This window comes from Patagioenas fasciata, chromosome 4 (genome assembly GCF_037038585.1).
Source record: "Patagioenas fasciata isolate bPatFas1 chromosome 4, bPatFas1.hap1, whole genome shotgun sequence".
Classification (NCBI taxonomy): domain Eukaryota; kingdom Metazoa; phylum Chordata; class Aves; order Columbiformes; family Columbidae; genus Patagioenas; species Patagioenas fasciata.
The window spans coordinates 62,020,780-62,034,117 of NC_092523.1; the positions used below are offsets into that span (position 1 = coordinate 62,020,780).

The window sequence follows — 13,338 nt, forward strand, 5'->3', positions numbered from 1 at the left end:
AATTACAACTTCTAATGCTCATTTAAAATGCTGATTTACTCAATAGTGAAGATAAATGTTAACCCAACAGTAAGTCATTAGAACAAAACTGTGGCAGTAAATATGTTGGAATATGGCTAATCATAAATGTGTGATACACACTGGTATTGGCAGCATCATTGTATAAGGGTGTTTCAGTGCTGGGAATGCAAGGGATGAAACACAGGAACTTGGCCTTAACTGCCATGCAAGGTAAATGGTGGCAGAAAAATTCTCTTCTGATGTGACATGCTTTGAGATGTTTTTTCCTCTCTTCTGTGGTACTCAATAGCTTAATTTAAACTTCCTAAATACCTGCTTCCTCATCCCACTTTCAAAAGTAACTGGTGTTTGCCTAATTGACCAACCTGACATTGGGGGGTTTGTTCATCTTGGAGAAGTGGGATATTTCTGTAGCACAGGGCCTGTTCTGTGCTTCTGAAGAAGTAAAAGTTGGTACAGATGAGATCACATAGTTCTTATGTAGTGGCACTTTAGTCCACTAATAGAAGCATTCGGTCTCCAAAGTTCAGGAGTAGAAATTAAGGAAATGGAACTGAAAAAATGAGGAAATAATTCAACATAAATTGTATGGAGATGGAGGCATGGTAGAAGATACAGGGGTAAAAATACTTTCTCAATTTAAAAAAAAAAAAAAAAAAAAAAAGTGAAAACAAATCAGGGTTTCTCTTTCTCCAGAAAAGTTCTCCAGCTCTCAGTTTTGTTACTGGAGTTTTGCTCTCCTCAACAATCCTGCGTACACTTTGAGTTAACTCCGAAAGTTAAGTTCTGGATTCTTCAAACAAAGCCCTAAGTGCTGTTTTGGCCTCTGGTTGGTTTTGGTTTTTCAGTTTTGGTTGTTTTTTGTTTAAAGACAAACAGACAAAAAGCAAGCTTAAAACAGAGCTTCTTTTAAAGTTTCAAGAGCAACTGAAATAAAGCAGTAATAAATCTCTACCACTTGCAGTGCAGTACAGCAGCCTACCTGTGGAATATTCTCTTGCATTCCATAATAAAAATTCTGGTCCACCACTAAGGAGAGCAGTGTCATTCTCTAGGCAAAGAAACTCAGCAAAACTACTCCCTGCCTCCTCCCAACCCAATATACTTTTTGTGTATGCTATATATCAATGAATGAGGTCTGCCTTCTGTGGTGTGGACCAGATTTGATAAAGGGGATGCTGCCACCTTCCAAGCCAGGTGTAGAACAAGGTGAGCGGATGGCTGGAGAAGGCCCTTGGCTGGCAAAGCGGGAAGCCTCTCCTTGCGCAATGCCCTTGGTGTGTACGATGCGCCGGAGCTGTGACTCTACTTGGTGGTGACAGGCTGACGAAGGCCAGGACAGTGAGGGAGTGTTAAAGGCCATAATCCACACAATTTCCTGTGTGTCAAACTCGGGCTTTCCCATTGTACAACCTCCTGTTACGACAGATGTGAGATTTCACGTGGACCTGTATATAATAGTGTTTCCCTATGGTATCAGATTAATCTGAAGAGTTACATGCTTTTTGTATGCATCTCTCAGATTTAAATCTTGCTCCTTTCTTCTGGTGTTTGATTTAAGGTACGTACTTTGGATGATGATTTAAAAACTAGAAAATGTGAGCCAGCTAGCATGTTCCAGCTGTTGTTTTTTTCCAGTTCAGCTTCCACATACACAGATGTTCTGCCACCTACCATTTCAAGAGTTTGTCCTATAGCATTAGAAAAGGCACAAATGCAAGCCCAGTACAGGAACCTCAGAGACCTCTACACAAGCTATTAGAGCTGGAGAAAACTAAACAAAAAAGGGTAAAACTTTCCCTCATATCACAGTGCATGTGCATGAACCGAGCGTGGCTAACTGCAGACTGTTATGTTTTCCAGTAGGCCATAACACACTAATGTAGACAATATTTTGGAATAACTCGTTCTTTATTTGCCACCATTGTAAACATCTCTTTCCATTACACAGACATCACAGTTTACATTATTGCTTTTATATTGTGGTAAACAGAAATTTCTATTAGTATGCAGCTATCTAAGCACAGTGTGATAAGAAGAAACAGCCCAGAAGCTGTCTTGGGCTGGTTTTGTTCTTCTTTAGCAAAAGACAATGTATAGACTGGCACAAGAAACATCAGTCCAAAGATTGATCACCATTGTACTACAGCAACACAGAACAAGTATGACAGAGAGAAACAACAGGTTACATCTCTACCACTCATACACTAGCAGTATTTTCAAGAATACTGACTGCTCAACTCCCACTTAACTAAATGCAAAGCTTTTCATCATGGCAATTCTTAAAGCTGACCAATAGCTTTATGTAAAATGTTTATTTAAACTAGGATGGACAATCTGGAAAATGAATGCTCGGGGCTTCGTGTGTGTTTTATTTTTGTGATTTTTTGCTTTTTCAAAGAGTGAAAATCCAAAACTATTTGTGTGGTGCTTTAATTGGCTCCTTTTTTCCTATTGTCCTTTAGGACAAAAGGCACTACTTTTTACATTGATCTATCAGACAATAAAAGCACCACCAGGTTAAAACCCCGTTTCTTTCTTCCTAAGTAGCACTGTCTTCAAATCATGCTTTCCAATTAAGTTGGTTGCTCATGAAGCAATGCATTTACTTATTGAAAGTCCAGATTTTACTTTTGCTTATGCTAAACTATTTATCTTCAGATTAATTTGTTCATGGAGTGGCACCAGGTTTCACGCATACACTAAACAACCAAGTGGAGGTAGTTTCTTAAGCAGTTGTTACAAGAAAACTAAAAAATTTAGAGAACCACCTTGTTGTCTTCAGTGTTACCGATTTTTTTTCTAAAACTACTATTGCATATAAGCTTTCACATAGTGAATGCTTTAAAGAGGCAGCAAGTTAAAAAACTAACAATATTTGCAAGTTCCAATAAGACAATACATACTTTAAAACATGACAGTTAATAAATAAGAGAATTTACCCAGGTTTTAAGCGTCTCAGAATAAACCAGAAGCAACATGTTCTGATGTTAAACAAACTGATTATATCAACTTGCCTACCTCCATTTTCAGTCTTCCGCAACCTCAGGATTGTCACCCTACAACAGGTAGTACAAAATACCACTGATGAGCAACGCATAGTTCCCTTCCCTAGACACGATTTTACTTTTTTCCATATATTCTAGCTACCACCATCATTCAATTATTCTACGACTAGCGCAAAACAGGGAAACCCAGGACTAGTCTACGCATAGCAGAGTGACTCCAAGATAGGACAGGGTTAGTGATCCTACAAAACTTCATGCAAATTCTAACCGTTCACTGGTAAAGTGTATTGGAGCCTAACACAAATATTCACCCTAATTACTACACACAAACTAATATATTTCCATATATCTCACTCATCTGATGATATTTGGGTTGACTTTTTTTCCTTATATGCTGCCATAATTTACTCCCAGCTCACGTTCCAATATTTAAAAAAAAAGGCAATGAAGACGCATCTCACATCGAGCTTAATCTACATTTTACACTAAAATGCCTTAGGTTTGTGATAGGAAATGTGAAACTTTAAAAACCTCAGCAGTAGTTAAATGTCAGTCTTGTAATGAACAAGGAGCCAAGAAGAGGGTGTAAGTTATTTCTGCAACTGTTGCCAAAAAAATAAGTTTGCAGACTCTAGCATAGAAGAGTGTTTGAGAGAGGTGGCTCAAGCAATTTCCTTGTTAGCAAGGAGGAGATGAAAATACAGAATGGGATCTTGTTTCCTGCTGCTGCTAAACATATTGGAGTCACTTCTGAAATTCAAGAAGTCAGTCTCATGCTGCTTATCTACAAGCAACAGCAACAATAGTTAACCAAGGAAGGCAAACATGAAAGAAGCTGGGGCTAGAAAATAACAGGCAACTAACTTCTGGGAAAGAGTGCACGTTCCACTGCCCTCCTCAGCCTTTAGGAATTCCTGGTACCTCCAAGGGTCAGAGAAAAAGCTCCACTGTGGGATGTGAATCTCACAACACTCCCCACAAGATCTCCCCTTTTTCAATGGTGAGAATTACAGGACCCAAGTACCTGGAAGTAGCAAAAGAACTTGGCTTCTTGCGGTCAGTTTTGTAACTCATCTAGTTAATTTAGCTGTTCAGCCAACAAACTATGGCATAACCATAAATACTCTCTCTACAAGCATCTTCAGGTTACTGTTTTTTTTTTTTTTAGTTGAATAGCATCAACCCAACACAGATGAGATGAACCATTCCCTGCCCTGCACATGTTAAACTCAAGAACTAAGTCTCATTTACACCTAATGTACAAAAATAAACCAGAACTGTGTTACTTCCTACATAAATACTGTCTACCCTGATGAGGACTTTTCCCACACATAGGAGAACACCAACATTTAAGGGATCAAGAGCAACGGGGTGGCTGCAGCACAAGAAGTCACTAGTTACACAATACAGACTCGCAGGATTACTGAGGTTGGAAGGCACCTCTGGAGATACCGACTCCAACCTGCTGCCCAAAGCTGGGTGGCCTAAATCAGGCTGGTGAGGACCATGGCCAGTTGGGTTTTGAGTATCTCCAAGGAGATGGAATATTACGTATTACAATCATACATCTAATACTTATGTAGTGTAACATCACCCCTTGCAAAAGGGGTTTGTCTCTTTTCTTCTCATGTTCAGTGTTTGTATTCTTCAGGAATCTCTTAATGAATAGTCATTGACTAGAAGTTAAGTAATTTACCCGAGATTATAAAAAAGAAAACTAAAAACAAATGAAAGCTTCTATTAGGATACAAATTTTGTGCCACTATGTGCTATTTAGGTATATACTGAAAGAGTCTTTCCCAAATAACTCAAGCTTCTAAGGCTATCATCTGGTTACAGAATCAAAATAAAACACTGATTGAATAAAGCAGAAGGCACTTATTTAATAGTAGGTTTTAGAAAATGAAGTGATGGTCATACCAATTCTGTTTAAAGTTGCTTAAAGCAATAATTAGTCACAATATAGATATGAAGCCCTATTGACTAGATTGTCTGAGGATGCCAAGATTAAGGAACATGGCGCAGCTGCATCCTTTCCTTGGAAAACACATCTTTGTTAGAAACTTGTACTCAGATATGAATTTATGTTCACAAAATAGGGACTGCAGCTGCAATAAAGGTTTTTACTGGGTGAATTCCGTTATAGGGCTAAACTAACTCTCTTGTTCTTCCCATTGAGAACATTCCATTAGCTACTAAAGGAAAGGGCTGACAACAGATGCAAAGTCAAGCAGCCTAAGCAACTGAAGTCACATTAGAAGGAATTGAAAACTTCTACAGTAGGAAATTTTTTAGGAGTGGCTTTAGTCCGAGGATTTGATCCTCACACTGATTTGTGGTTCTTTCTGTTTGCAAGCTAAGCTTTTTCCAAACATAGGAATTTGCTGGTATAAATCCATAGATAAAAAAACTTCCTTAGTTAGAAAGCAATTTCTAGTAAGTACCATCAGTACATTGATGGATTACGCCTCTTCTCCAAAGTCATAAGTAACTAATACATCCCTTTCACGGACCTCTTAATTTCAGAGAAATTTAACAAGTAAACTATCAACTACATGTACAGAACAAGAATGCAAAAAGTCTAAAACCAGAGTAATTTCAACTAAAATAAGATTTTAAAAGACAATATTAACAGTCAAACCCATTAATGGAAAACATGACACACCATAAATACCTGCTTCATGTTCCTGCACCAAGAAGTATAAAAGAAATTGTGAAAACAAGGAATTCAGAGGCTCTTCAGATCTGTGGGTTGTTTTTTGTGTTGGTTTGTTGGGTTTTATGTTTTTTCTTTTTCCTTTTTTCTTTTTTTTTTTTTATAAAGCTGTCCTTTGGAGAATAGCATATAAAGAGCTGTAAACAGAGGCTGATTGTCCAAGCTTTTTTAACTGAATTTTGATATTTTTTAAATGTAAAAAAAGTTCTGTTGTTAAACAGTTTTTGGCAAACCATGCAAAACCTCCATCCAAATCCATAATTCCATTTTTGACACAGAACCTCATCAACTGCAGAGGAGTTAATGTTTCTTTCTGTTTTGTAAGGTTAGTACCACATCATAATCCAGGAGTAGTCCCTTAATTTTTTCATGGAATTTCTCTCTGTACTGGTTGAAGTGCATAATGCTTTCTGGTTCTTCTTCAAACCAGAATTTGTCAAACTCATAAACCAGGTAACCTGTGAAGAAAACAAAACACAGATCAGAAAAAATGCTCTCCACAATTTTCTGCCTTGATCTGGCTAGAACCAGAATGATCCTTTAGACTAGGGTGTCAAACTCATTTTCATAGGGGGGCACATCAGCCTCACAGCTGCCTTCAAAGGGCCAAATGCAATTTTAGGACTGTATAAATGTAGAGCTAGTTACATTGCTAACTACTTCAGATTATACTCAATCCCTTAAAATAGGGAGTGTCCCATCTTGGTCAACAGCAAGCTTTTGGACACTATAATAATGAATTCAAAAAAATAAAAAATCTGCAAATAGTGAATTTTCAGATGGTAATCTCTGTGGCTAGGGAGAGAAGAATGGAAATGCACTCGGAAAAATCCAAAACTCTAGGTTGTAGGCCTCCCCTTGGGAATCTGTACTGAGGAAACTACACATACTCACAGTAAAACTGATGGAAGTGCTCCATCTGTGGCAACCCGGACACCACGTTGTACAGGTGAGGCTTTAGAGCACCACTCTTGAGTAAGCTGTATGCCATTTCTGTCAGATTGATTCCAACTATTGCATAAGAATATCTGCAATGCCAATCACAGGTCATGGTTTACTTGGGGATAGAAGGACTTAAAAGCTTCTGAGAAACAGTCTGCATTAGGGTAAGAGTCAGTTTTTCCTACAACACATGTTGACAAGCTGACTCTGACCTACAGACCACTCTTTCCATTCCCTGGTGCATCCAGCCACGTTAAAGTTATTTAAAAACTCCAGTATCGTATACAATAGTATGACAAATGCCTCCATTAGTCAATAATGAGATAGTAAGGATAATCAACATTGACCTAAATTTGCTCATCTGAAATCATTACATTTGCTGAAATATTAGAAATCAGATAAAAATGTTACAGTATAAACAGAATGAATTTCTCAACTTGTTCTTCAGACTGAAAAAAATATCTTTTTCTCTTGCATGATATAGAAAGCACCACAATATAAATTCTTAAAAGACTTTTAAATCAAATGTTTCTGAACAAAGAGAAGAAAAGAGGATTAGTTTGGGTCAATGATATGGGCACTTAATCAATTTAAATGTCTCAGCTATCCTATTCATGTCCTAGTTGCACAAGGCAATCTTATTTACGATCGAAGTTATGAAGTTTCCCATTCTTGGTAGGTGATTGAGTTAACTGAGGACTGGATGGATAAGATGATATACACAGCTTTACCAGCTTTCCTCTGTATCTCAATGGTTTTAAAGTAAATTTCCCTGTAAATTGAACTAAATGTTCTAATATGCAAAGTGTTCAACTTTAACTTCATTTTTGGAAAACAAAAAGCCATCTCTTTGTAGGTACGTATTACAGAACAGAAACCTAGCAAAAAAAAGAGCCCTTAAGAGATAACCTATACCATTCCAACATGGCATCAGTAAGGTGAAAAACAAGTATTCATTTCTAAACGTAGTCTAAGCCTATTACAAATAAAGCTAACTCTGACGTTAAAGGAGTCCACTGTGTTAACCGAAGATAATATTTTGCAACATTTCAAGTCTGTTCTGAAAAAAACCTGCACATAGTTCCCAACCTGAAATTCATTTCTGTGTTCAGTTTTCCAAGCCCTTCTACTTTGACCGTTTTTCATCCTTTAATGCAGTGGGGCAGGGGAAACCCACAAATATTTTCCTCTTTATTTTCAGGAAGCATACTTGGCAGTCTTCGCGTGAGCTCTTACACAGAATAAGCCAGAAAAAGTCATATAGTGACTTACCCCAGCTTTGGGTGATTTGAATGAGAAAGGACCTCACGAGCTTCGTTGCTGTAATGCTTACTAAAATACCTGCCAGTGTAAAATGGTATCTCCCATTATTATTCTTAAGTTCATTTAAAAAAAATGAAGTGTTTAACATAAATGTATAGCTTTAAACTAAAGCTGAATACTACTCTGTACTGAAAAACAGCACAAAATGAAAACCAAGGAAAAGTTAGCAAATTAAATTATATTCAGCATGAGCAAGTACAGTAAGAAAAAAGTCTGATCTGAACATCAAATGGGAAGTTTACCCAAGTCCACAAATTAGCTCAGAAAAGTTATGTAAACCTGGTTCTTGTCATTACAGAACTAATTCAGGAATTCTAAAAGATTTTGACGAGTTACTTTCTAAGTTATAACCCATCAAATCTATCATGACAACAAAACATAAGGTGACTTGGGCAACTTTCTGTTTTTACCTTCACTTGTTGGCCTCTAATAAACCACATGTTTATAGATGTGTAGCCACTAGAAATATTGACTTATTTAGAAAATGCTGGTTTTCACTGTACAGAAGCCACCATTTCTATTTGCTTCTATTAGGTCTTTACTAGAAACAGCATCAACTAGAGAAAATACATAGGTAATGAAAATTAGTTGCAATAGAAATACTTCTTTTCACTTACACCAGATTCACTAATCCCAGCAGGCCCATTCCTCTGAAGTCTGTTTTAGGATCATCACCTTGGAAGCCAATGTCACACCACTGCTTGCTGACCCTGGCCTTCAGCTTCTCCTGAGGCATCAGCAAATTCCAAAGCTGCACAAATATGCGTCCATGTTATGCACAGCTGCTAAATATTCCAAGTCACATAATTCAGAATACTTGCTGATGCACAACAGAAACTATTCACCATGGAACAGGATACAACATGCAGGCTGCTCTTTTCCATTAGTGGCAATCTGGAGTCATACTACAATGGCTTATTTCAGCAGTTATGAAAATTATTACATTTAACATTAAATATGATGATTTCCCTTCAGGGACAAAGCCACTGTATTAACACCAAAGCAGCAAAGACATGTTTTACTTCAGAAATTAATGTATGTGCCATTTTCTGATAGGATAGCTATAAACTGAAATATAAATTCCCACTGAGCCCTTACTTAACACATCAAAGTTGGGACTTGGAAAGCAAGTTGAGATTATTATGAAAGGCTAAGAAAATGACACGGTAATATATTTGCACTATAGAAGCTATTTAAAAAAGCCTCAAGCAGTATTCTAGTATCTGCTTGCTATTTCTTATTGTTACCTTAAACTGTCCTCTTTGACATTGACTGGAATGCAGTAATAAGAAAACACTATTGTCTTTTTTATTTAGTAATGATTGGTTTGCAGTTAGACATGTGCACAAGGTTAAATATCTTTATAGTTATGATCCTTCAGTGACCCCTTACAAAATTATTTTACTACTTATGTGTTGTTATGTCTGATTTCACACAAAATAATACCAGTGCAATTAACTCTAGTTTACCTTTTTTTTCCTTCAATGTTGCATTGTAATATGTCACTTCTGTAATGGTTTAGCAGCTCACAGTACAAAAGAGCTTTGAACAGGCCAGCTGGTAAGAATGCTACCGATACATTAAGTTCTTCAAGATGTTAGACTTGAGAGGGGGGAAGCTTTTGTATTTAAAAGATTATTTTTACCTCAATTAACTGTTCCTCATGTTCCTTGTTATCTGAATCATATGGGACCTTCCTCAGGTTTTCCACATTCAAATAAAGCCTTGTATAACCTGATATCTGCAGTAAGGAGATATGCAGATTTGTCTTAAACCTGAAATAATAACAAAATACCACACAGCAGCTATTAAGAGGCATACTTAGCCAAGTATTCTTACTTGAACTACCAGATAAGACCTTTCTTATGTTAACACAATGTAAACACGAGAATTGGGAAGTGCTTTATGTTTATCTTTCAAACTACAGCATATGTGTTAAGTATACTGCTATATAGATCTTATTTCTACTTTAAAAAGACTCTTAGCTGATTGCAGTGCTGCACAGCCAGGTACTACCCAAATTATGGAAGGGGGGGAAAAAACTCACCTAACACCTTAAAAGTCTTCAAGTCAAACTCTGTTGGAAATACTTACAGCTTCAAATAAGCATTTCATTACATTCCAAAATTTTTACTATTCACAATTTTTCCTCTCAATTGCTCATGATTACTTATGCAGATGAACGCAAACATTAATCAGGCACCACTATACTTCTCAAATATATGTAAGCAATTATATAGCTCATGTAATCAACCTATACAATAATCATATTACTTCGAAATAAGGAGCAACAGAAGGGACCTGTGAGATAGAGATGCAGTTATCCCAAATCCATATCAATTAAAACTTTGTCATTTAGATTCAAGAACTGAAGAAAACAAAACCATAATTTATTTTCTAATTTCATTCTAAAGATTTGTGCTCAATGGCCTACATTTTTTATCAGATTAAGCAACTGCAAGAATACATAAAAAGTCAGAATTATCTGCCATGAAGAAGTTGTATTCAGGTTCCAAATGTACCCCGTATCCTCCTCTTTTATCTTCTTTGCTTTCATTATATCTCTGACACATTTCTCCACTTCGGCTTCTTCAACGTGTACAGCATTTCTTAAAACCTAGGAAGTTAACACAGTAAAAGACCTTATGAGGAATGTAGAAATCAACTGTCTACTTTATTCTTATTTCTCAGCCTATGTATACCCGCCACGTATATATTCTTTACTATAAAAGGAGAATAGTCCATTTATCGCAAATGTTTACAATGGGGTCAAACAGCATATAAAGATCTGCAATAATTACATAAAAGCATAATTGTAACTTTGTCAGACTGTAAACAATGCTTGTATAGGTGTCCCATTAAGAATAAATAAAAAGCTCAAGAGTTGCTTAATCAAGGTCTCATTTGCTTTCAATGTTGAGCTGAAACATGTTTCTCTTAACATAACTAAAACAAACACAGCTCTTGGGGAGCAAAAGTGATAAAACTTCAGCAAGGAAATAATGGTTCAAAATTAGAAGACAGTCAACTAATGAAGTTGGGGTTTCAATGCTGGGGTGAAACAAAAGAACTTCATGTAAGACACTGTCGTTGTGTGGTCTTTCTAAAGGGCAAATACTAGTCATGATCGTTATACACAACAGCAATGAGCTTGTCAGTTAGATGGGTACTGCATTACATTTTTTTTAATGACTCAAGATGCTATTGTCCATGCTGCATTTAATTGATTTATCCATATCACTTATCCATACCATGTTTCTGGTTTCTACAAAAACAGTAAGAGATTGTTGTGACAGGAAAAACTGACCCTCTCCAAACACAGCAGCTCTATATAATGACTTGTCCGACTTGCCGCTAATGAGCACGTAATCTTCCAGAGATGGAAACAAACTTTCGAAGGGATGTGGGGTTATTTTTGAGAAAACCTGACTACCCCTAGCACAGAGAACCCAAAATGCTGTTCTCTCCTCTCTGCCTTTTATTCCTCTACTTTTCTTCACCCTCCAAAAGTAAATGCACACATTCTTTTCAGGCAGCTATCTCTGAAATAGTTTAATTTCTAGTATCTTTTACCTTATTCTTTGATGATTTCAGTGAATGTTCTGCAATGCAAAAAAAAAAAAAAAAGTAAATATCAGAATTGAACTGAATTATTTTAAATAATTGACACTCGGTGTTCTTGTGGCACCTAAGTATTATAAAATTTTGTGTCCATTTTATACATCTAATTAATCAAAATTACTCAAATCTTAAAATCAACAGGTATCAAGTAATGCAATATCTTAATTTACATAGTTAGGGTCTTTTTATAATCCTCAAATACAATGCTGAAAACAGACTTGGATTTTCTACAGCATGGATCAATTACATGTACAAAACCAAAGATGAATTTGAAAAGGTGTCAAGATAAAAATATCTCTTTGATATTTTTTGATTCTTAGAAATGGTTTTGTGTTGTTTACTAGAGAATAAGGAAACAAAGACACTTCATCAAACTATTGTTGAAATGGCAAAAGCTACAATCAGTTTCTTAAATTACTTTTTTATATCAAAATTCTGCATCAAGCAGCCTTGTGCATTCACTCACTCCTCTCTCCCCCCATAAAATATGTTCATGTATTTTCTGTGTCACTTTTTTAATAACAGGAAGGTAAAAACACAGCCAAAGTGATGAGAAGACTCTGGGGAGGCGAAAAAATACAGTATTTCTGTTTTGTGCTTTGAAGCTAACCAGAATTACTTTATCAAGCTGGCAAGGAAATTATATGGGGCATTCTGATTTAAAACTCTGATAGGGTAGCCAGGAAGCGGGGAGCTGTGAAAACACGATCCACGGGATGCACACTGTGGTTGGGACAGATGCTGGTTTCCAACTATTGCTTTTCACGACGCTTATAAAGATCTAAGTCTCCTTTTAACAGTGCCCACGTGTATATCAGGTTTGCAAGCCCCACCGCTGCCTCTTCACCCCTCTTGACAAGCGGCACTGCAGTGCTGACAGACGGTGTTCTGATCCGTGCCCGCCCCGTCCCTCCCCGCCCCGGTACCTATGCCCAGCGCTCGCTGCGCGCCGGCCTTCGAGCCGCCGAGGACGCGCTGCAGTTCGCATTTCCCGGTCAGCAGCCTCAGGATCCACTTCAGCCAGAACCGAAAGTAGCTGCTGTACAGGAACCCCCACAAGCACGCCAGCATCTTCTGCGGGAGGAAGGACACGCGTTAGCAGGAGGGGCGGCGGCCCCCGGCGTCACCGTCTCCCCGCTCAGCTACCGCCGCCCCCGCAAGCACCCCCCGGCCGGGCTCCCCGTCAGCCCCGCGCTCACGAGCCGTTAACAGTCGGCGCCTCGGGAGGCCGCGCAGCCGGCTGGGCCCCGCCGCGGCGAGGCTGGAGGAACGGACACCTGCGCAGACAGCGCGGAGCGCCACCGCCCCCGCGCCCACCTCGGCAGCAACCTAACGGCGCCAGGCCGCCCCCCGCATCCTCCCGCCGGAAGCCGCCGCTCGCCTTCCCCGACCTGGAAGTGATGGCGGGACAGGACGGAAGTGCTGGGCGGGAGCGGCGTTCCCCAGCCCGGTGATCTTACCGGTCGTGCCGCGCACGCTCTTCCGAGGCCCGTAACGGCGCGAGGCGCTGCGGGCACCGGTACCCCGTTCCACTCCTTCGCCTGGCCGGCCGCGGCATGCCCCGGGATCGAGCAAAGGGCAGTCAGCGAGCCGGGAGCCAAGCGTTGTCCCGGGCTGGCCGGTGCCAGGTGCAAGCGGGCGGTTTGGCTCGGGCAGAGCCGCCGAGGCTTTGGCCGCCCCTCACGGGAACAGCCGGGCTGTGTGCGT

General features: G+C 38.9%; 1 protein-coding gene across 3 annotated transcripts; it reads right to left on the bottom strand.

Annotated features, from left to right (window-relative positions):
* Positions 1-1,913: 1,913 nt before the first annotated feature.
* On the bottom strand, positions 1,914-13,038 carry ELMOD2 (ELMO domain containing 2). 3 transcript variants are annotated; one of them, XM_065836579.2, is made up of 9 exons: positions 12,949-13,038; positions 12,558-12,705; positions 11,584-11,612; positions 10,533-10,627; positions 9,656-9,785; positions 8,628-8,761; positions 7,960-8,028; positions 6,640-6,773; positions 1,914-6,203 (listed from the first exon to the last, which is right to left on the bottom strand). In XM_065836579.2, exons 2-9 carry the CDS (start codon positions 12,700-12,702, stop codon positions 6,046-6,048), a joined length of 894 nt encoding a protein of 297 aa, XP_065692651.1. In that variant the 5' UTR covers positions 12,703-12,705; positions 12,949-13,038; the 3' UTR covers positions 1,914-6,045. The 3 variants fall into 3 exon arrangements, with proteins under 3 accessions (XP_065692651.1, XP_065692654.1, XP_065692652.1); XM_065836582.2 differs by having other exon boundaries at positions 12,909-12,995; XM_065836580.2 differs by having other exon boundaries at positions 12,831-12,955.
* Positions 13,039-13,338: the final 300 nt, after the last annotated feature.